General features: G+C 43.1%; 2 protein-coding genes across 4 annotated transcripts; one reads left to right on the top strand and one right to left on the bottom strand.

Moving 5' to 3' along the window:
- Nucleotides 1-1,698: 1,698 nt before the first annotated feature.
- LOC136679429 (inositol monophosphatase 1-like) lies at nt 1,699-12,295 on the top strand. 3 transcript variants are annotated; one of them, XM_066657943.1, is made up of 10 exons: nt 1,699-1,726; nt 3,478-3,579; nt 5,329-5,462; nt 5,564-5,668; nt 5,774-5,819; nt 6,632-6,740; nt 7,333-7,441; nt 8,851-9,002; nt 9,363-9,499; nt 12,179-12,295. In XM_066657943.1, exons 2-9 carry the CDS (start codon nt 3,517-3,519, stop codon nt 9,491-9,493), a joined length of 849 nt encoding a protein of 282 aa, XP_066514040.1. In that variant the 5' UTR covers nt 1,699-1,726; nt 3,478-3,516; the 3' UTR covers nt 9,494-9,499; nt 12,179-12,295. The 3 variants fall into 3 exon arrangements, with proteins under 3 accessions (XP_066514040.1, XP_066514039.1, XP_066514037.1); XM_066657942.1 differs by lacking the exon at nt 12,179-12,295 and adding an exon at nt 11,446-12,007; XM_066657940.1 differs by lacking the exon at nt 12,179-12,295 and having other exon boundaries at nt 9,363-9,503.
- On the bottom strand, nt 11,375-23,830 carry LOC136679428 (uncharacterized). The gene is made up of 21 exons (XM_066657939.1): nt 23,669-23,830; nt 21,123-21,213; nt 20,509-20,574; nt 20,213-20,379; nt 19,682-19,848; nt 19,279-19,334; nt 19,017-19,154; nt 18,673-18,777; nt 18,267-18,509; nt 17,635-17,726; nt 17,363-17,551; nt 16,812-16,994; nt 15,459-15,557; nt 15,146-15,235; nt 14,441-14,555; nt 13,577-13,695; nt 13,237-13,350; nt 13,085-13,151; nt 12,626-12,719; nt 12,140-12,308; nt 11,375-11,568 (listed from the first exon to the last, which is right to left on the bottom strand). Exons 1-21 carry the CDS (start codon nt 23,711-23,713, stop codon nt 11,386-11,388), a joined length of 2,592 nt encoding a protein of 863 aa, XP_066514036.1. The 5' UTR covers nt 23,714-23,830; the 3' UTR covers nt 11,375-11,385.

Raw genomic sequence — 23,830 nt, 5'->3', positions numbered from 1 at the left:
TCCTCACAGACAGTCACCCGGAGGAAACCCACGCAGACACAGGGAGAACACACCACACTCCTCACAGACAGTCACCCGGAGGAAACCCACGCAGACACAGGGAGAACACACCACACTCCTCACAGACAGTCACCCGGAGGAAACCCACGCAGACACAGGGAGAACACACCACACTCCTCACAGACAGTCACCCGGAGGAAACCCACGCAGACACAGGGAGAACACACCACACTCCTCACAGACAGTCACCCGGAGGAAACCCACGCAGACACAGGGAGAACACACCACACTCCTCACAGACAGTCACCCGGAGGAAACCCACGCAGACACAGGGAGAACACACCACACTCCTCACAGACAGTCACCCGGAGCGGGAATCGAACCCAAAACCTCCATGTCCCTGGAGCTGTGTGACTGCGACACCCACCTGCTGCACCACCAGAATGATTCCCAAAAATATACATGTATGCAAGTCTACTTACACTTTTGCACTGATGTAATACTGGGGTTCAGTTCCCAGTTTAGACAGGAACACCATGCTAAAACAATAAGAGTCCTCGCACCACTGAGAAAATAACAACTGAGCGCTGATTAAAGACGGGTTCATTATTCAGCTCAGGCAGGAATGCCACACTACACCAGTAAGAGTCCAACACTGCATTAGCACCCCTCTGTAACACTGTAATCACCCTGGAAAAGAGCGTCTGCCATATAATGTAAATGTTAAAGCCTACCTCTTCTTTCCTAAACAATATTTCACTGTTGTAATTGTGTCTAATGAACACAAACAACGTTGAAAGAGTTCTTTTCTCGACTGAATGACCGTAACCTGGCAGGAACTTCCTCTCACAGCTCTTGTGCTTTATTGAAGCGCCTGCAAAATCCTTAATGACCTGTCTGCTCACACACTGGGCAGATTAAATCTGACCTCTGACCCCTGGCAAGTCAGAAACATTCATCACACCCACTCAAAAACAATATGCCAGCCTGTAGATTGCACAAGTCTGTCCCGTATGCCTTGGGAACAATCCTTTAGGTCTTCTGCCTTTAAGGTCTGCATGTTGCTGGTGTCACAAAAGTGTAGACCTTCAGGAAAACCACGGCTCGTCTTAGGGCTCCGTTTGGGACTGGGCTAATGTCTGGTGGAGTGAAGCAATGTTTATTCAAATGACGGCTGAACTTTGTAAAAAGCCTTTCATTAAATACACTATAAATGTTTTAATTGTATAAAAAAAACATTTATTTAAAAAAAAAATCACATTGTATACAGAAGCCTATTTCTCCAAAGGTTGTGTTTATTCTAAATTTCTTCTGAAATGTGATGTTAACTGAGGGATTTTTCTGCAGTATCATCCTCTATTCCTTTGGGAATGTTAACACACCATGTCGGAACATTGCTGTGAGGATTTTAGAGCACACGTGCAGAAGCCAATTCTGGTCTGGTCCCACGGGTGCTTGGCATTGAAGGACCTAGCGCTTAGCTCTTTTCATTAATTTTCTGTGGATATTGTAGCTACCAAGCTAAACGTCTGTGACAGAAATGTGTGCACCTTAAAATATCCCACTCACCATTAGTAGTGTCTACAAACCTTTGGCCATGGTAATAAAATGTATTTTCGAATCGGATATGAACACTATCCGCTAGGGGGCGACGTCTGCTCTCTGTGTCTTGGCGGTGTTTCTGGTTTCTCAGAGGAAGCGTTTCCTGTTGGCAAGGACCTGTCGGGTAAGTCAGTCATTTGTTTGTCTTCTATTTTTCTAATTTTTAATTCTTGTTTCAATAATTATGTCGTCTTTCTTTTCGTTTATTATTTGTTTACGCGCCCCCACCGCAATATCGCGGTAACTAAGCGTCTAAATGCTCCAGTTAATATGCGAAGTGAATGTGTGCTGACATATACAACATAGGGATTGCCCTTATTGTACATACACAGTGGAGACTGGTCTCATCCGCATATGTACAGATCAGCATTTTAAACAAATACTGAAATAGAAGTGTTTTTACTTCATTAAACTAATAGCGGCCTAAACAACCACCAAATATACAGCCTTAGTTAAAGCTACCAGAACAAAATGGACCCTTTTTTTGTCGATTTGCAGGTAAATTCAGCACAGTTCCCATGTTTCCTTTGATATAAAAATGATAAAATGTAGACAGCGAAGTTTTACATACACAACTATTTTGAATGAAGTGAAATAAAACTAACTCACTGTTCAGAGTGGTTGTGGTAGGAGCAGAAGTCTACATCTTCTAGCCTACAAACACCACCACACACATGCTAACAAGGCTAACAGCATCACAGGTAGGGGTCTGCTTTTATATTGCAGCGTTTCAAAGACAGTTTTGAACGGGCAAACTCGGACAGCCAGGGTTTCTTACATCACAAGCTTTAGAACCAATCCTGTAAGCTTGTGGGCGGGGCTTTGGAGTAGTAGGCAAGCGGCGGAGGGGTTGGTGGAGATGTGTGGACTAATTTCATCATTGTGTACTGAATAAAGGCTAAGGTGTAGTTACCTCACAGGACATTTTGTATACGATCTGTGGTCTTAAACATATTTAAAGAATATATTCATGTAGGAGAGCTTCTTGCTTATATTTCAGACTTCTTACTGTTTTACCGATAGCACTATTACATACAGAACTGAGAAAACAAGTGTAAGTTCCCTGGTGATTGTGGATAGGAATTAAAAAGCCTATATTAGTGATGTAGAAGTAGTTGTTATCACTATAACTGTAAAGAAGTCAGAATCAGCACGTCTCTCTACAATGACCCATTACACTTCAAACCACTCGGAACGACTTTATTTACATCTGAAGTACCAAATTATGCTGGAATAGACCCTTAAAATGTGAAGAAATGAGGTGGAACAGAGCAAAACCTTTTAATACTGGAAAGAAAAGTTCAAATTCTTCCAAATCGTACTCATGGACCCAGCCTCTGACAGTTATATATGAGAGGCCACTGACTTTAAGTCTGTCGTCCATGGTCTAAGTTTCACATATTACAGCTGCCAGCAGCCATTCAGAAAAAAACTGTGAGGTTTTAATGGAATGGATGAGACCGATTTCTTCAGACTTTCTCAGTGTTATAAGCTCCAAAGGCTCGCAAATGGAGCGTGGAGGCCAGCAATGTGTGGCTGAGGGACTTAAGCCCATTAAAGACTGGGAGAGAGAGACAGAAGGAGAGAGAGAGAGACAGGGAGAGAACACAGAGGGAGTGACACGGGGAATTATTTTTAGCCAAACCACTTTATAAGGAATAATGGAAAAGTGCTTAAGAAGAAGCTGTACTAGCCTTACATAGCAATCCATCTTTTCTAGTAATGAATTAAAGAATGAACGCATGAACGGAGCAGCTGCTGCTCATCGGGTACAGTGCTGTGTTTTATGGATTAAATGTCTGTGCGATTTTATCCTTTAGCGTCTTTTTTCTTTCTTGAGGAAATAATTCTATTGACTTCTATTTGTTTTTACAGGGTTTTTTTATTTATTTAAAGAAGCTGGTTGGAGGCGAGATGCCTGATCTTTGGCAGGACGCCATGGATCATGCTGTGGCTGTGGCCAAGAAGGCAGGAGAGGTGAGTGTTGACTTGTGCAATATGGATTTTTCTCTGATTGTGATTTACAATTGAAAAATACGATTTATGATGTAAACAGACAAAACAGACAAAACGTACTAACTCTCTCTCTCTCTCTCTCTGTCTCACAAACACACACACAATAAAATCTGGTGGTTGGCGTCCCCCTGTTCCATATTTGAGTATGTTCTACTTTAAAACTGCTGGTGTTGATGTTCGTTGTACATTATTGTTTTGAAAACAGAGGAATAAACTGCTTTTAAAAAAATCCAGATGTGGACCAGGCCTGAGTGAAATATCTGTGGCCTGGTAATTCAGTCCAGATATTTAGCTCTGTAACTAGCTTCTAGTCTCTGATTGTGCTCACAGTTCGTTCATTCATTCATTGTCTGAAACCGCTAATCCGCTCGCGGTTCAGGGTCCGAAGCCTTCCCGGAATCACTGGAAGGCATGAACACAACCTGGAGGGGGTGCCAGTTTTCACAGGGCCACACACTCACATATTCACTCACCCTCACACCTAATCCATGTACCAACGTGTGTTTTTGGACCGTGGGAGGAAACCGGAGCACCCGGAGGAAACCCACGCAGACACAGGGAGAACACACCACACTCCTCACAGACAGTCACCCGGAGGAAACCCACGCAGACACAGGGAGAACACACCACACTCCTCACAGACAGTCACACAGAGGAAACCCACGCAGACACAGGGAGAACACACCACACTCCTCACAGACAGTCACCCGGAGGACACCCACGCAGACACAGGGAGAACACACCACACTCCTCACAGACAGTCACCCGGAGGAAACCCACGCAGACACAGGGAGAACACACCACACTCCTCACAGACAGTCACCCGGAGGAAACCCACGCAGACACAGGGAGAACACACCACACACCTCACAGACAGTCACCCGGAGGAAACCCACGCAGACACAGGGAGAACACACCACACACCTCACAGACAGTCACCCGGAGGAAACCCACGCAGACACAGGGAGAACACACCACACTCCTCACAGACAATCACCCAGAGGACACCCACGCAGTCACAGGGAGAACACACCACACTCCTCACAGACAGTCACCCAGAGGAAACCCACGCAGACACAGGGAGAACACACCACACTCCTCACAGACAGTCACCCGGAGGAAACCCACGCAGACACAGGGAGAACACACCACACTCCTCACAGACAGTCACCCGGAGGAAACCCACGAAGACACAGGGAGAACACACCACACTCCTCACAGACAGTCACCCAGAGGACACCCACGCAGTCACAGGGAGAACACACCACACTCCTCACAGACAGTCACCCAGAGGACACCCACGCAGTCACAGGGAGAACACACCACACTCCTCACAGACAGTCACCCGGAGGAAACCCACGCAGACACAGAGAGAACACACCACACTCCTCACAGACAGTCACCCGGAGGAAACCCACGCAGACACAGGGAGAACACACCACACTCCTCACAGACAGTCACCCAGAGGACACCCATGCAGTCACAGGGAGAACACACCACACTCCTCACAGACAGTCACCCAGAGGAAACCCACGCAGTCACAGGGAGAACACACCACACTCCTCACAGACAGTCACCCAGAGGAAACCCACGCAGACACAGGGAGAACACATCACACTCATCACACATAGCCATGCTATAAACTACTGGAGTGTTCTAAGAGTGTTGTCTGTCTCACGTCCTCTTTCTCTCTCTCTTTTTGTAATGCAGATCATCAGGGATGCCCTGCAGAATGACATGAAGGTCATGTGCAAAAGTTCCTCCGTGGACCTGGTGACTAAGACTGACCAGAAAGTGGAGCAGCTCATTATCGCCTCAGTGAAGGAGAAGTTCCCTGAGCATGGGTATCGTGACAGTCAGTCTCACCCTTCCTCAATACCAAAGTACCTTATTCTACTGTTTATTATTACACCATTGTAAATGCCTTGATTCCTGTGTGTGTCAGGTTTATCGGCGAGGAGTCGGTGGCCGCTGGACAGCCGTGTGTTCTGTCAGACAGTCCGACCTGGATAGTTGACCCTGTGGATGGAACCACTAATTTTGTGCATGGGTGCTGCAAATCATATATTAATATAGAGCACATTACACTCTTGTACATGGTGGGCACTGTCTTCATGGTGTGATGAGTTTACTGCTTTTTTAAAATGTATTACAGATACCCTTTTGTTGCTGTTTGTATTGGCTTTGCTGTCAATAAGAAGGTAAGTTCTTTTCTGCATACTTACAATTTCAGTCATGCTCAATCTTATTATACTTCTTGTGTGAGTGTAAGTATGCATCAAGGGGTTAAATTGATCATTTTTTTCATTTAGAGGAGATTTAAAAATATCGAGTTTATTGTTATATCGCCTAAAAATATTGTGATGTTAATTATAGGCGATATTGCCCAGTCATACATTACAGAATTCATACATTATCTGTAACCCTTATCCAGTTCAAGGTCGCGGTGGGTCCAGAGCCTACCTGGAATCATTGGGCGCAAGGCGGGAATACACCCTGGAGGGGGCGCCAGTCCTTCACAGGACAACACACACACACATTCACTCACACCTATGGTCACTTTTGAGTTGCCAATCCACCTACCAACGTGCGCAGACACAGGGAGAACACACCACACTCCTCACAGACAGTCGCCCGGAGGAAACCCACTCAGACACAGGGAGAACACACCACACTCCTCACAGACAGTCGCCCGGAGGAAACCCACTCAGACACAGAGAGAACACACCACACTCCTCACAGACAGTCGCCCGGAGGAAACCCACTCAGACACAGAGAGAACACACCACACTCCTCACAGACAGTCGCCCGGAGGAAACCCACTCAGACAAAGGGAGAACACACCACACTCCTCACAGACAGTCACCCGGAGCTGGAATCGAACCCACAACCTCCAAGCCCCTGGAGCTGTGTGACTGCGACACTACCTGCTGCCATATTACAGAATTGTGAACGTTTTATGTTCAATGGATTTAAACATCTGTAAAGTTCTGTGTTCGTGCTTGTGCTGCAGTTGGAGTTTGGAGTGGTGTACAGCTGTATAGAGGATAAAATGTACACCGCTCGCAGAGGAAAAGGAGCGTTCTGCAATGGAGAATCTCTCCAGGTGTCAGACCAGAAAGGTCAGTCATTTCTCAGACGTATCCATTGACCTGCTTCATGATTCTCATTATCAAGTGGAAGCTCCTCATTTAGCTGGACTTAGGTGTGTTTTCCAAAATTTCATGAGATTACAGTTATATATTGCTAAAGAATAAATGTATATTATCTTGATCCCCTTAAACACTAAAGGTGCCCACATCTCAGCTCCTCACTCTCTCAATGTAACCACATTACACTGATGACCTTCATTTGATAAGAATTATGGAATAGTGTTTAAAGAGAAATCCCAAGATTAAATAAAAATTCTAAAATCAGCTCAAACAAAAAATGACTTGGACTCTATACCATTTGTGAATGCTTATGTTTACTTCATGTTTTAAGAAAAATGGCCCAATAGAAATGTTCCAAAATCACTTGGAATCATTTTTTAATTAATGAATTAATTTATTTATTTGATTTTATTGTATTATTTTCTTCTTCTTCCACCACTTTAAATGTCCTCTTCCCGTAATGTGACAATTTTGGCGACATATGATTGAAGTCATATGTTTATGTGTGAAATAATATGTAAATGTATGTATTAATAATTCATGAATCCGATTTCTTTTTCAGTGATCAATCAATCGATTATTGCCACAGAGTTTGGCTCTGACCGAGATCCTGAAGTGGTTGAGAAGATTTTCTCCAACATGAGGAAGATTCTGTGTCTGCCAGTGCACGGGTGAGTGTAACAAACACACAGCTACACGGGTTAGACAATGAAACTGAAACCCCTGTCATTGTAGTGTGGGAGGTGTCAGGGCTAAACTGGAGCAGCCTGGTGGACAATCTTCATTAACTACACACTGCACCAGTAAGACCAGGTGCATCCAATGGTTCAAACACTGTGTCCTGAAGGCGGTGCCGTGTATCAGGACGACAATGCACCAATACACACAGCGAGACTGGTGAAAGACTGGTTTGATGAACATGAAAGTGAAGTTGAACATCTCAGTCACCAGATCTAAATATTATTGAGCCACTTTGGGGTGTTTTGGAGGAGCGAGTCAGGAAACGTTTTCCTCCACCAGCATCACGTAGAGACCTGGCCACTATCCTGCAAGAAGAATGGCTTCAAATCCCTCTGACCACTGTGCAGGACTTGTGTATGTCATTCCCAAGACAAACTGACGCTGTATCGGCCGCAAAAGGAGGCCCTACACCACACTAATACATTATTGTTGTCTAAAACTAGGTGTTTCACTTCCATTGTCCAACACCTGTACGTGCAAATGTTTGAACACCTGTTGTTCAGAAGGATATTCTTTGAATATATAACACATCCTCTAAAAGAACGTACTAGAAACATCTGCTTATGAGTGTTCAGAAAATGTCTTAACTGAGCTAAACTAAATATTTCTTAAAATGGTGCAGAAATCTTAAGGCGACACTCACGATTGTAATCAAAATCACTTTTTATAAAATCTAGAAGATGTCTCCTCACCATTTGCTCACTCTTCAGTCTGTTTTATGAAGCTCCAGTGTCTATAAATTAGTAAAAAAACAAACTGTCTCAGTCCGTCATGCTAGGCTTTCTCTCGGCCCAAGGGAGAGAATAGCCGTCTCTCGTTCAAAATCACTGTGATGCTTTACTGATGTGTAAAAGGGCGAATAGAGCCTCTGTCACTGCTTCTCATGGCTTAGAACTGCAGAAACTGTACTATGGAAGAGTGAGGGAAACCACAGTGCTGTAAATATGAATTACACTAGGGGGAGCCCCTGAAGCCAAAAGCACAAATCTTACCTAGTGTTCCTTTAAGGTGGAAATGTCTCCAAACTCAGGAGACTGCTAATTGAATTATGGAAAGCGCTACAAAACGAAACAACTCGAGTTTCAAATGGGTTTCTGTGGTAATTCAAACCGTAAATAATAACTTACAGTTAAACTTTAGCTACGTTCGATCAACTGTCATTTTTTCTTCTCAAATATACCATTCCACCTTAAAAGACATGGAAATCCTTAACATGAACCCACAGAGATTTGTGTTTCCCCACAATCGTAGATGTTCCCTTTAATGCATGGTGCATTGTGAACTTGTCACATCTTTAGAGAGTAGGAGCTCATTTTTCTCTTTCCCTTTCTGCTGTAAGGATACGAGGTGCAGGGTCAGCTGCGATAAACATGTGTTTGGTTGCCTCTGGCTGTGTGGAGGCATACTACGAGATCGGCGTCCACTGCTGGGATGTTGCTGCAGCTGCAGTAATCGTGGAGGAGGCAGGAGGAGTCCTCATGGACCTTGAGGGTAAGAATCACTCTCAGAGAGATTCAGAGGCAGATTATAAAGATGCGTATTTAAAGTACAACGTTTTTAATAAAATATACTGTTACTTTTATACGCACAAATACTGAATTGTGCGCACCCCCTAGAGAAGCATGAAATGCAGCAGCGGCCCGTAATCTTTAGCTCACCATGTCAGCTACATAGGTGCAAAGCTGTGTTCTATGGAGCAGTTGTGCATCAGCGCCAGAACTAATCATCCACCATCAGGACCTGACCTCACTAATGCTCCGCAGAGGGTTACTACATTTATATCTAAGATAGTTTGCATGAGCAGCTGTCCACAAACTTCAGTGATAGTAATGGAAACTGAACGCTCTGCAGGTGGACCAATGGACCTGATGTCCAGGAGAATCATTGCTGCTAATAACAAGACCATAGCAGAAAGAATCAGCAAAGAGATCGAGGCATATCCTGCACTCAGAGACGACGCTCCTCCTGGGACTACACAATGAATACAGGTCTAGACTTGTTTACTAGATTCTATCAATATTTAATTATCCTCTGTTGTCAATTTAAGGGATAATCATTTAATGGACTTTCGCTTTTAATTAAACATGAAACACTGTTTTTTCACTGCGATTTTACTGTAAAATGGATGCTCAGCTTGAGCGAACTGCCAAAAAAAAAAACGGATTCACTTACCGTCTTATTTTTAATGGAGGACGACAAACAATGTAAATTCAGACCTAAGAGGATTTTACAAAGAAATGTCACATGTGTGGTTCTTATTTGAAGGGGGGGGGGTCATTTATGACATCACATCTACCTCTAGCACTATTACAAAAAATATAATTTAAAAACGGTCAACTTTAAAAGAATAAGGAGGAAAAACGTTAAGTTTTAAAGGTTTTATCAGCGCAGTTAAATGAATAAAACGTGTCTCATGTTAATATTTTGTGAGCAATGTTCAGTCCATATGGAAAAACCTGACATATAGTGCATCCTTATTCTTTTATTGTGGTTGTTTTGGTGTTTTGTAATTTATTCGTGTTTTGACAGTGTTCTTTTGGAAATTCAAAGTTGGACACGGTGGAAAAAAATAAACCTTTTATTTTCACAGTTATTCACAAAGTTAAAGAGAATATATTAGTTTCAAAATGTCGCACTTCAGCACATCATTCACAGCATCAAAAAAGTGCATTCCTGTGCTCATTAATGGCATTCATGGGTATTGATTAATAACATATTAAAACAGTTATTCTCTTAAAAAAAACACTTACTACAAAAGGTCTGCAGTGATGGAGTCGAACACTGAGATTTTAGGAGTTATTCCACTGTGATAAAGCAGACTGAGTGCAGCTGGATGAACGAACGAATGATTCAGTCTGTCCGTATTAAACCACTCATTAATGCATTACAACGGCAGGGAGAGAACTCGACTCCAGGTCGGTGAATATTAGGACTGAAGCGTTTTTACTCGGTTGGCTCGGGTCACTCCTGCACACTGGATTTACTACAGTGACTGAGGATAATGTGCAGAATTGGTTTTAATGAGTGTGTGTATGACCATATTGCTACCATCTTGTTTTATAGGATCAGAAATAATTGGCTGTCCAACTGTGAGCGGTAGCATTTATATCATGTAAAGAACAACCATAAACCAAAGTCATTTTGTATTTAGACTGCCATAACTGCTATAGTGTGAACATACTTTTTGAATCGCACAGAGGGAGAAATAATTAAAGGATCACTAGGTAAGATTTGGTGGTGTTGTTTCTGGGCTCCCCCTACACGTGCAGAGTATAATTCACTTTTACAGCACTGTCCTGAAATCGAGGAGGAGGGTGATTTCCTACCCTCTGTATCAACAACAGAGACTATTCTCACTATTACAGCTCAGTGAAGTATCAGTGATTTTGAGGCCGTAATTCTAGGTGAAATAAATTGGGGGTAGGTGCCCACTAGGTGTCAGTTCAATTGCCATTTCATAACAGAATAGTTACACCCCTGTTGCTCCTTTAAATGAACCCATAGTTTCTGCACGTTCCTCTCATAGCCTTTGTTTTAAATCTAATGTGCTGGAGTGTAAAGCCTGACGGATAAAAACCATGTCACCTGTAATGAATCCTGGTTTAATATCTATAGCGTGTGCCATCCTACCCTAGGTGGATGAGATAAGGTCCGGTTAGTTTTGGTCATACACACACCTGTATTTGAATGTGAGAGTGTGATGGAGTCCTGAAAGCAGGAGTTCTCAGTGTAGCCAGATAAATAAAGCCCCGAGTCACATGTGTCATGTAGGAAAAAGAGCTATGCCACATTACTATGGGACAGTCCTCAACTCTAAAAACTGACCTAGTTCAGTTAAGTCATAAACCTCTGCTTCTGGAACAGCCCCCTTGTCTCAGTCATTGAGCAGCAGCAGTAGTTGGGAGTCCTCAGGTACAGCTCTGTTTGGGTTTAGGACGGAGTACCACGGAGCTCCGGCGACTGGAGGAGAGGAGGGGGATGGAGAGGGGGTCAAAGGCGCTGGGGGTTGTAATCCTGCAGCTGCAGCACGGGACAAACCAGCTCTCTCCTTCAAGATCTGAGAAGACAAAAGTTTGCAACACCTGTTTTCAACAATAAAAAAATAGCAACTCTCAGTTTTAAATTCTCTTACATTCGTGCAGTACAGTATTTCATTCATTCATTATCTGTAACCCTTATCCAGTTCAGGGTCACGGTGGGTCCAGAGCCTACCTGGAATCATTGGGTGCAAGGCGGGAACACAACCTGGAGGGGGCGCCAGTCCTTCACAGGGTAGTACAGAATTTTGATACATTAAAATGTTTTAAAGCTAATAAAGGATTAGTAAATATTTGTCAGTTGGGAAGTGAGGTAACACTGCTGTCTCTTCCTTGCCTTGGAGTGAGGCACCAAACCCTCACTGCTCCTCAGTCACTGGGGCTGGCGGCCCAATGCTCCAGGTGTGTGTGCACTATTTTGTTAGTTTACATGGATGTGTTAAACGAGGGAAATTTTTCACTATACGTTGTTCAATAAATAAATAAATAAATAAATAAAAGCATGTTTAGCCCCCTTTTTTTTTAAAAAAAAAAATCAGTCCATCCCTCTCTGTGCTGACAGATTTTAAAATTACTCCATATCTGTCTGACCTGTCTGAGGCGTTCATTGTACAGCCTTTCTGATTCCAGGGGCTGTTTTACAGGTATGGGAATCTTCCAGCGATCCAGCTCTGCCCGCAGTTCTGGCTCGTCTAACAGCACCACAGGGTCCAGTCCGTTCTGGTTAATCAGCTCCACCAGACACTCCTTGTAATGAAGGCTTCAGCATAAAAAACAGGAAGCGGATTATTGACGGTGTCATGGAAGGTCAATGTAGTGTTCAGTTCAGTGTTTACTGCTTTAACTGTTAAGGATGATTCTTTCCAGTAGTTAGGGGAAATGCTAAACTAATATTGTTCTAATAAAAGCCCTGAGCAAAATTCAGACACCAGACTTAATTCAGTTAGAAATATTTTCTGGGGTTATGTCTGAGGAGTACGATCAATTTGCATAATAAAATAGAAAGTGCAAAGTTGCCAAACCTGAGAGATGCCCCTTTGAGATAAACAATTATATACACTGCAAAGTTACACATACGTGCAGTAACCACTGTACTCTGGCAGCGCTGGACGCCCACAGGGTTCTTCTTTCATGCTTCCCGCCTCTTTATGCTCCAACACTGCGCACAAAACTGCAACACACAACTTTGGGAGTCAGTGTACTTTCAAACACAGCAGCTTTAAGTTAAAAAATAAATAAATATGGGGAGGATGTGAAATGCAAAAAATTACAGAAATTACAGTATTTCAACTACATTTGGGGATTTTAAGCCCAGTTCCATCTCCATTTTTTGTAATATTTATAGACTGAGTAGCACAGCACAATCTTACACTATGTAAATTATATTAATATATAAACAATAGTTAATTTTTTAATATTCCAAGCAATAATTTCTGAGGCTTAAAGAAATCAGCATCAGGTCTGAGATGGTCATAAAATTCCCAAGCATATAGTGACAACATGCATCTTAACTTTTAAACATGTGCTAGCAAATACCTCTCCGACCCCTCTCAACAGAACCACCCTTCGGTCTGAACATGAGCGGGTGTGCTACGCCATGGCTCTGGAAAAATCAGCAGAGGTCGTTTGAGACAATGAAACGGACAGGACGTCATAAACAGAGCCTTAGAGGAAGCAGTAGCACCCACCTGCAACAGATTGCGGAGTCTGGTCACACTCCAGTCCCTCAGGTGGTAAAGGCAGTCCCTGGGGTGGTGGGCGTGTAAACCCTTAGTACCACATTCAGCTGAGAAATCGCACGCCTGTACACATCAAATATACAGAATAACAAAAACAAGTCTCTTTTTCAGTTAAAGAGCTGAAGGCTCTGATAGGGGAACAGTTTGTGTTTAATTAATTATTTAAACATACATTTTGTTGGTTTAAGTATCAAAAATAACACATTTTCCACCTCTCTTCATACTTTAGAAACGATTCTCACATTGAGTTATCAGTCAGTGATGATTCGGAGGAAAAGCAAAGACTCACAGGGCCGTTTCTGAACGGACGACTGCACCCTCCACAAAACTCGTGCTGGCACTGAGTACACCTAAAATGTAAACAACCCCCTTTCGACAAAAAGAACCGGAACTTGCATTTTGGACAATCTGTGGGAAAACAGAGAGAAAACACATGCATTAAACCATTGCATAATATTCATTCATTCATTGTCTGTAACCGCTTATCCAGTTCAGGGTCACGGTGGGTCTGGAGCCTACATGGAATCACTGGGCGCAAGGCGTTAACACACCTGGGAGAGGGCGCCAGTGCTCCACAGGGCGACACACACTCACACATTCCCACCTATTGACACTTTTGAGTCGCCAATCCACCTAACACCTACTGATTTTGAAACATGGGAGGAAACCCACGCGGACATGGGGAGAACACACCACACTCCTCACAGACAGTCACCCAGAGGAAACCCACGCGGACACAGGGAGAAAACACCACACCTTACAGACAGTCACCCGGAGGAAACCCACACAGACACAGGGAGAACACACCACACTCCTCACAGACAGTCACCCAGAGGAAACCCACGCGGACACAGGGAGAACACACCACACCTTACAGACAGTCACCCGGAGGAAACCCACGCAGACACGGGGAGAACACACCACACTCCTCACAGACACCAAAATCAGGGCTCGAACCCACAACCACAGGACCCTGGAGCCGTATGACAGCGACCCTACCTGCTGCGCCACTGTGTCGCCCCATTACATAATATACAATAAAGTAAAAGCATAACACGACATAATCCCAAAACTAAACTAACATTAAAATATTAAAAATACACCACAAATGAAACTGGAATATTATTTTAGCTTCAGTACTTTCATACTTTACCTATTTTGTTCCTGCTGAGCAGTAGTTCTAGACGTGAGTTCTGATATTCAGGGCTATTGAGCTTCTGCCATTCTCTGAACTTTTCACAAGAAAGACCCTCATGCTGGGGAGCCCACTGCAAACCAGGCATTGAGTAATGAACATAAAAATATGTTCAAATGGAAAACAAAATAAAGAAAAAAAAGAAAGAGAGAGAGAGAGAGAAAATAATCAAGAGTTACACAATTAAAGGAACACTAAGTAAGGTTTGGTAATTTTGCTCCAGGGATCAACCCTACAGTTACATAATGTCATTCACTTTTACAGCACAGTTTCCTACCCTCCCCCAAAAGTAAAACAGTCATGAGCCCAGAGTAAAAAACGACCAAGGCTCAGTTCTCCCTGGTAGCGGTCAGTGAAAAAAACAATGGTTTTAAATGTGTAATGTTTAAGTAAAAATACTACCCAGTGAACCTTCAGAAATGAAGGAGTGTGATCATAAAAGCCCAGTGGCTTTTTTAAAAATATGTTTATAAGATATTAAAAATATATATATTTATAAGAATATGTAAAAACAGGAAGCTTTTAAATGCATAAGGCTCCTCAAGGGGTAGCTTCCATTTATAATTAACAAAGCAACTAGCACTTTTAGTGGAGCTACGTCTTATATAATGTAATTGCAAATCAGAACATTGTGCACTGGGATCTTACAGAAGCTGTACTTACAGGATTCTTGCAATTAAAGCATGTGCTCTTTCCACAGCTGGGACAATCCATCCTCAGTCTGTCAGCCTCGTGGAGAAGCCCAAAAGAACACTGCCAAGTGCCAAGTGGATGGAAAGAAAGGGAGGGAGACTTACTTAACAAAAGCTATTGCTTTTAATAGTGAATGGTAATCACTAGGGGGCTGTTAGCATAAAGGTAAAACGCGTTCCCGCTGTCTGGTCTACACTAACTTTAATTAAAATTTCAGCCATGATATTATACAGAAGCATTCCTGAAAGTGGAGGTGTACCAGAGCCTGAACAGAACTCCTTACGTGAGCACACCAGCGGAAGTTGGGCATCTCCTGCAGAGCCTGGTCCCTCAGCTTGCTCTGGAACAGCTCGTGGATCTGCGGATCCAGGTAATGCCTGATCTGTGAGCGACAGAGTTTAAATTGAACAACACTGTATATAATGCTCTGGATGAACTGGATTCATATAAATATTAGTTTTGAACAATTTACACAGCATTTTAAAAAGCACAACCACAACTAACAGGCAGCCTGTCAGATATATGTTTAGTACACTAGGTTTCTAGCTCCAAAACATCAATGATCTGATCATAAACAACAGGTATTGTCCTTTATTAATAGAAAATAATTGCAAATTAAATCACAATAACATGTATTGCTACAAACATTATATACATCGTAACCTGTTAGAACACTCTCTGCCATCAGAGGGAGACAACAAGCTCCTTTCTAGCAATCACGATTAAACCTGCAGCACCCAGGTCTCTCCTTAAATAAGGCTAGCTCTCCCACAGTTCAGTCTTGTTTACTCTTAGAGCGCTGACATAAGGCTGAGCTGATAATCTGGTAAAGTTTACTCCCAGGTGTCCCTTTCTTCCTGAACCCTTCCTACTTCCAGGCCTCCCTTTGGTCACTTAAGGGTTGGACAATGAAAGTGAAACACCTGGTTTTAGACCACAGTAAGTTATCAGTGTTGTGTAGGGCCTCCTTTTGCGGCCGATACAGCGTCAGTTGGTCTTGGGAATGACATACACAAGTCCTGCACAGTGGTCAGAGGGATTTGAAGCCATTCTTCTTGCAGGATAGTGGCCAGGTCTCTACGTGATGCTGGTGGAGGAAAACGTTTCCTGACTCGCTCCTCCAAAACACCCCAAAGTGTCTCAATAATATTTAGATCTGGTGACTGTGCAGGCCATGGGAGATGTTCAACTTCACTTTCATGTTCATCAAACCAGTCCTTCACCAGTCTCGCTGTGTGTATTGGTGCGTTGTCGTGAAGATTGAAGATTGTCCACCAGGCTGCTCCAATTTAGCCCTGAAACCTCCCACACTACAATGACAGGGGTTTCACTTTCATTGTCTAACACCTGTAGCTGTCTAGAGATTTTAAACAAGTGACAAAATCACACAGGGGCATAAAAGCAGCATCCAGGAAAGACCTAGTGGTTTAAAAATAAGCCAATAAATAATCCAACATTCAAATGCAATGTGTGGTTGCAAGGATTTAGGTGTGTTTCCCGCACTATTGTGTCTAACATCCTAAAACTATTAAGGAATTAGCGAAGGTCAAGATGCAATGAATAAAACAAATAAATACAACAGTGAAAGCCTCATTCAGTTGCATAGCATATGAGACGAAGGTCAAAAACAGCAGACCTGGGTGTCCAGCAGGCTAAAATATTCCATGGACTCCTCCCTGCGCCCAGCACCTCGAACATCAGGCTGATTACACAGTGGACAAACCGCATAGACGATGCTCTTCTCCTTAATCACAGATGAGAAGTAGGCCTTGAAGCAGTTTTCACAGAACGTACACGAACAGTGGGTCATGGTGATCATCTAAAAACAGAGGAAGATACCAATTCACAGAGAACTAAAAAGTTTATTTTCTACATATCGCTGCTTTATAAAGTCATACTTTGACCTGAATCACTCAAACCACATCCAGGTCTTCATTAAGATCCTGCAGACTGGTTAGAGTGGGTGGAGAGGTGGTTTGGGCTTGTATTTACAGATTTAAATATTTGGGAAGATACTGACGTTAAGGGTGATTAATCATATGTTGCTAGTGGAAAAGCATGACTTTAACATTGAAAAAATGTGATGTATCAGGTTCGCTAAAGCAGGTGAAATGGTGAACTCCCCCCAGACCGGGAATGAGAACAGTCCTGCTAACCTTGAGAAGAAAGGGCTCAGTGTTAACTCACCTTACTGAAGGACATCTGTTCCTGGCAGATGGGGCAGTCATGAGAGAGGTATTTGAGAGCGGACGGGAAGTCTCGGCATGCCTGTACCGCTTCCAGAACGTCCGAAGGGCTGAAACTGCAGCCCTCCATACTCAGGATGCTCCTGAACATATCTGCTTTTTCACCGCTGACACCTTCTGGGACAGACACCTGCTGGCAGAGGGCTCGGAGTTAAGAGGAAACACTTGAAGGAAAGTGTGTTGCGTGGGTCAGTTCCACTTTAATCTACTTACATGAGCATCTTCAAACTTTTTTAAATGGATGAGAAATGGTCGTTCGTCCACAACGAGGACTCGTTTTGGCTCCATTAGAACATGCTCTGCATCTGCAGCAGCAAATGGTTACAGAAACAAAGATGGATGTTAGTTACAGAAGGTTTTTTTTCAAACATAAACACAAACATTTGGTAAATATTGGCATTTCAATTATCACAGTGTTTTATAGGGATGCCCAACTGTATGGCTCTGTGTACACTGTGATTAACCCCTGACAGACCTGTACATTTTGGTATATTATAAATTATAAATACATTTGAAGACTAAAGCTATTTGTAGTAAAATATCACTGATAAAATTCCCCAAAAAAATAAACAATACAGAAACATACCTAATCAAATATTCATGACTTTAAATTCCATGATGGTTTTTTACAACAGTGGCTGTCAATCCTGGTCCTGGTGGCCCACGTCCCTGTACATTTTAGACGTTCCTCTGCTCCCAATCCACCTGATGCAACTAACGAGCTTATTACAACCCCCTCCGAAGCTGAAGTGGGTAGGTGTGTTTGAGTGAGGAGAAAACTACAACGTACCGGAGCACCAGGACCACGACTGAAAACCACAGTTTTGGAAGTCAGATACATCTACCTCTATAGTGTCTGAAGGTGATCACGGCTTGATCTGGTTGAGCTGAAGGGTACGTCACGTCCACCACCTCCCCTCCACCACTCTGTTTCCTTTGGAAGTAAATTGTGAGTTTGTTCTTCATCCTGTTCGGAGACACTCCCACAGGGAGGTGGCTGGCCAAAACCTTGTGATGATTATCCAGTAACCCTGGCTGGACAAGGCGACCATCCTGCGCCTGACTCTGCCTCCAAGCATGAGGAACGTCTGAAAGAGAAGAGTCCAAGAAGTTCTCTGTTATTCACGATGCTTTGGGAATGCTGGGATGTTACTAATTATTTGCAGATTATTATCCCAGGAATCTCCTATGTGTCTCTCAAATTGTTTTGGAACTCCACATGGAGGTTTACAATTAAAAGGAGGTTCTTACCTTTGTCTTTGTGGTCAAGCTCGTATATTCCAACTACCCTTTCTAGCCGAAGACTCTTAAAAAGGTTGTCAATATCTTCTGCACTGGAGGCATTTGTGTTTAGAGCTAGAAAGAGAAAAATATTTAATGTCTTGGAAAACAAATTCCAGGTCAATTGTTCACAGAAAACAAAGCTAAGTCACACAAATTTTCCCCACACTCCTGAAAAATGTATTCTGTCCTAATTAAAGTTTTACATTTGTTTTCTTTGTTTTTTTTTTAAATGGATACACACTTTGTTTTTATATCCCTTCATTGTCAGTATCTCCAGAAAGCAAACATATCTAAAACAAATTAGGCTTTACCGTTGGCACTTGTGATGAATGGATTTGTTGGGGGGTTGTTCTGGACGTCCGGTGCTCCAAAAGTGATTCCAAAGTCTAGCAGCTCCTGTGTGTAGGATCTCTTTACACCGCTGCCTTCTCCTGCACCCTTAGGAAGGGCTAATGAGAAACCAATAAAAGCTCTGTGAGGTTGAAGCAAGTTTCAGATCAGTTAGCAACTGTGGTTTAAAATCGACTAAGGAAAAAATGACCAAACAAGCACTAAACATGGATGAGATCTTACTGCTGCTGACAGACTGGTTCATTTCAGGATGAGAGGACTTCCTCTGCACAGGGTTACTGCTCAGGTGAGGCCAAAAGCAAAAGAATGTAATAATAGGTTAATTAAAGGCGCAATCAGGGGTTGGCTCCAGCAACTCTATTCACATCATGAAAACCCTTATACTGGCACCTGCGGGTTACAAAGATGCCTGTCCCCCACTGAGAGACCTGCTCTGTGGAGCATTACCTGGTTCATTAAGGGTCTATGAAGCAATTTGAGATGTACTTCACAAAAATGGCTGACTGCTCAAACTTTCTATGACACCACAATCATGTCTATGACTTTTTGGGTCAAATCCTGGCGTAATTTGTCAATAATCGTCTTCAATTCTCATTTCATCAGTGCTTTAACTCGTAATACAGACCTGTCTTTAGTAGAAACAGGTTTGGGATGATCCTGCCATTCTCCAGGTGGGTGTTTTGTGCTGGGAGGTAGCTTGGAAGCTCTGGCTGGAAAAGTGGCAAAAAGGGGGGTTTCCCTTTGGAATGCTGCAACCATCTCCTCCAGGACAATGGAGAGGTTCGACCAGCCCTGTGAAGGTACACACAAGTGTAGATAGATAGAAACAAACTCCATTTACTGTTATATACTATATATATATCTGTATTTTACTGTAAATGACCAAATGCTAACAGTACACAGCTGTACGCAAACATTATCTACTGACTTTAAGTGAAGGTAAGTTAACATCCTCTACACAAAAAAAGCTTCTGCAAGCTTCATCTAAATCCTAGCAAACTAAGATTTGGCAGATAAAAACACGGCAGTTTAAATGTTCAGCTGTACTTTAAGAAGTTATTCTTACTCTGAACTATTCATTATAAATGATTAAAACAGTACTGCTCGGGACATGTTCGGATATAACAGACGTGTGAAAGTGAACGTCTCGACTCACAGACTTCCAGTTGCTGAGGCAGTGAAGAAGCACATGCCCTTGAGCATCCACATTGCTGCTCTTGCTGTTAATTATCATGGAGGGGGTGGGGCAAACACAGCAGCGAGGCGGGGCCTGGGGGTGCCTCTCATGGATCCAGATGCAAACTGGGATGTTGTACTTGTTACCTTCAAGAATCAGTAATACTTACATTACATTCTGAAGGTGCTGGAAACAGCACATTTCATGTGTTGCATCATACCGGAGGCTGCTGGAGAAACTGTGAAATTGTAATTTATTTTGGACACTGAAATTACCTTCATAAAGAATGGGGACGATGCCACACAAATTAACCAGTTTCTTTCGTTCATTGTTTGGGTAATCTGTATAGGTGAAACAGACCAAGTCATTAGTTATATCTAGAAAACACACCAATCAACCATAACATGACCACCTCCTTGTTTCTACACTCACTGCACCTTCTACTGACCACACAGGAGCACTTTATAATTACAGACTACAGTCTATATCAGATATATAAAATGTTATTTTAACACATGCAGCTGTAGCACTCTGGAATTCCTTGTTTATTACTGTATACTTATTATCTGTGTTTGAATGAGAGGATGATGCATACTGTAACAGAGCAGCAAGGTTTAAGCTGGAACTAAGGCTGGTTCAAAGGGTCAAACTACAAAAACACCAGCAACATGGGGGTAAACATTACATTCACCATTGATTAGCGTAACATATGATTTAAATGTTTTTTTTAGATCAGTACTGATAACGCCATTGAACATATTATCATTGAGGCTTGTTATTATTTTAAAATAATGTTCTGATGGTGCCACCATTTTCTGTGGGAGGTGTGGAGTCGAGTGTGAAGAACAAAATATTGCTAGAGTCCTATAAGTTTACAATACAAACTTACAGTAGTAGTCCACATAGAGTTGCAAGTCTGGAAAAGTTGCTGTGACTTCTCTGACATCAGCCAGAACGTCAGGTGGGTAGCAATAGTTACACTGCAAACAAAGACAAAGAAGTGACATCACTATCAAAGCTGGGCGACTTTTAAAAATGTTTTGGTCCAATATAAATGATTCAGGCCGATGCCCATCAAAACCAGTATCATTACAATATCCAGTATTTGTAGCATTTAATATCATTTGTCTTTTAACTTTTTGGCCAATTAGAATTGGTTTACAAGAATTTGCAGGTGGGTGTTGCAGTCACACAGCTCCAGGGACCTGGAGGTTGTGGGTTCGATTCCCGCTCCGGGTGACTGTCTGTGAGGAGTGTGATGTGTTCTCCCTGTGTCTGCGTGGGTTTCCTCCGGGTGACTGTCTGTGAGGGGTGTGGTGTGTTCTCCCTGTGTCTGCGTGGGTTTCCTCCGGGTGACTGTCTGTGAGGAGTGTGGTGTGTTCTCTCTGTGTCTGCGTGGGTTTCCTCCGGGTGACTGTCTGTGAGGAGTGTGGTGTGTTCTCCCTGTGTCTGTGTGGGTTTCCTCCGGGTGACTGTCTGTGAGGGGTGTGGTGTGTTCTCCCTGTGTCTGCGTGGGTTTCCTCCGGGTGACTGTCTGTGAGGGGTGTGGTGTGTTCTCCCTGTGTCTGCGTGGGTTTCCTCCGGGTGACTGTCTGTGAGGAGTGTGATGTGTTCTCCCTGTGTCTGCGTGGGTTTCCTCCGGGTGACTGTCTGTGAGGAGTGTGATGTGTTCTCCCTGTGTCTGTGTGGGTTTCCTCCGGGTGACTGTCTGTGAGGAGTGTGGTGTGTTCTCCCTGTGTCTGCGTGGGTTTCCTCCGGGTGACTGTGAGGAGTGTGGTGTGTTCTCTCTGTGTCTGCGTGGGTTTCCTCGGGGTGACTGTCTGTGAGGAGTGTGGTGTGTTCTCTCTGTGTCGGTGTGGGTTTCCTCCGGGTGACTGTCTGTGAGGAGTGTGGTGTGTTCTCCCTGTGTCTGCGTGGGTTTCCTCCGGGTGACTGTCTGTGAGGAGTGTGGTGTGTTCTCGCTGTGTCCGCATGGGTTTCCTCCGGGTGCTCCGGTTTCCTCCCACAGTCCAAAAATACACGTTGGTAGTTGGATTGGCGACACAAAAGTGTCAATAGGTGTGAGTGAATGTGTGTGAGTGTGTGTCTGTGTTGCGCTGTGAAGGACTGGCGCCCCCTCCAGGGTGTATTCCCACTTTGCGCCCAATGATTCCAGGTAGGCTCTGGACCCACCGCGACCCTGAACTGGATAAGGGTTACAGATGAATGTACCTTTTTGGCCAATTATAACTGGATTACAAGAAGTTACAATTTGTTGTTGTTGTTGTTTTCAGCAACATGTTCCAGAAGTCCCATGAATCTATCAGCAACATTAATATAGTAGGTTTGGGAAGCTGGGGACCTCTCTGTTGGAACTATGTAATTGCAGAAAATGTGCATTTTCATAATGTGTGTTGTTTCATTCCTTGATTCTGGATTAATGTAAATGTAAACATGTTTACGTTGGAATATCCAAAGAGAACTGGATCAGAACTCCGTGATGGACATGTCTTCTACGTTACAGACTTATATTTGTGCCAACAAAGATTGAACATCATTTTTAAGGATCAAATAGAGGGAGCATAGTAATCTGAAACTTAAACTCCATAACTTGTGAGTGACGCCTGTGTCTCATGAGATTCATAATTTCATATCACACAATATTCAGCGACAGCTCTCTCCTTCTATTCACTAAATTTCTTTCTGAGATACAAATTTACTGCGTTAAGCAGACCATAGAGCCAGGCCACTTTTTTTGGAGCCTCTGTGTGTGTGTGTGTGTGTGTGTGTGTGTGAGAGAGAGAGAGAGAGAGAGAGAGAGAGAGAGAGAGAGAGAGAGAGATACTTAAAAGACATCTGACACGATACTATACCCCTGCCAAATTCTACCGACTAGCTCTGACAGTTGAAGGACTATTTCAGACTTTACAGGACGGTTCGCAGCAGTGGAAAGACACTGTATTGTAGCAGATATGTTCTTTGGCTCAGTAATATAATTTTTCTGTTTTACCAATCAAACCGTACATAGTCAAGATTTAAGAATAGTTATCAGCTATCTCCTGAAAACATATAGAAATTGATAAATTGATGTGTAGAAGTTCGTGACTTCTGTAGGGAATTACAATTACATTACAATTTTTAATTTTGCCCTGTGTAGTCCTTCAATCCAATTTCTTTCACGCAATTGACTTCTCAAGTGGAGATATTATCAACTTTAGGCTATTAGTATTTCTGTCAATTCTCTAAGGCTAGTTGACAATTCCCCTTCTCACTGAACGAGAATACAGTGTGCTATAAGGCTACCCTAGCTGGACAAAACGCGTCAATTTTAGCTGAAACCGTATCCTCTACTGGATTTATAAGGCTAAGCAGCTACAGCTTTCTGTAACAAACTAGCCGAGGGTTAGCCAGTTAGCACAGCCACGTAGCCTGCTAACACAAACATGACAGACCTACCTCTGCTAGTATTTTATACTCCGACTCCGGAGGCACTCGCGACATAACCTCAACTAACGTCGCCCCCAAAGCCCCTCAGAAAACGAGCTGACGCCGTGTCAAAGTGCTGTTTGCCTGCAGGTCTGCTTGGAGTGTACTTTCATCCTCTCATGTTCTTTCATA

This window comes from Hoplias malabaricus, chromosome Y (genome assembly GCF_029633855.1).
Source record: "Hoplias malabaricus isolate fHopMal1 chromosome Y, fHopMal1.hap1, whole genome shotgun sequence".
Classification (NCBI taxonomy): Eukaryota; Metazoa; Chordata; class Actinopteri; order Characiformes; family Erythrinidae; genus Hoplias; species Hoplias malabaricus.
Note: the sequence above shows the minus strand (reverse complement) of the source record. Positions and strands in the feature narration are given on the sequence as shown.

Bases quoted from the DNA above. Each gene is read 5' to 3' on its own strand.
- LOC136679429 (XM_066657943.1), top strand. From the start codon at position 3,517: ATGCCTGATCTTTGGCAGGACGCCATGGATCATGCTGTGGCTGTGGCC. The intron at 3,580-5,328 runs GTGAGTGTTGAC...TTTGTAATGCAG, and splicing joins TGGCCAAGAAGGCAGGAGAG to ATCATCAGGGATGCCCTGCA. The intron at 9,003-9,362 runs GTAAGAATCACT...AACGCTCTGCAG, and splicing joins AGTCCTCATGGACCTTGAGG to GTGGACCAATGGACCTGATG.
- LOC136679428 (XM_066657939.1), bottom strand. From the start codon at position 23,713: ATGTCGCGAGTGCCTCCGGAGTCGGAGTATAAAATACTAGCAGAG. The intron at 20,575-21,122 runs GTAAGTTTGTAT...TCACCTATACAG, and splicing joins ACTCTATGTGGACTACTACT to ATTACCCAAACAATGAACGA. The intron at 13,152-13,236 runs GTGGGTGCTACT...TGATTTTTCCAG, and splicing joins GACTCCGCAATCTGTTGCAG to AGCCATGGCGTAGCACACCC.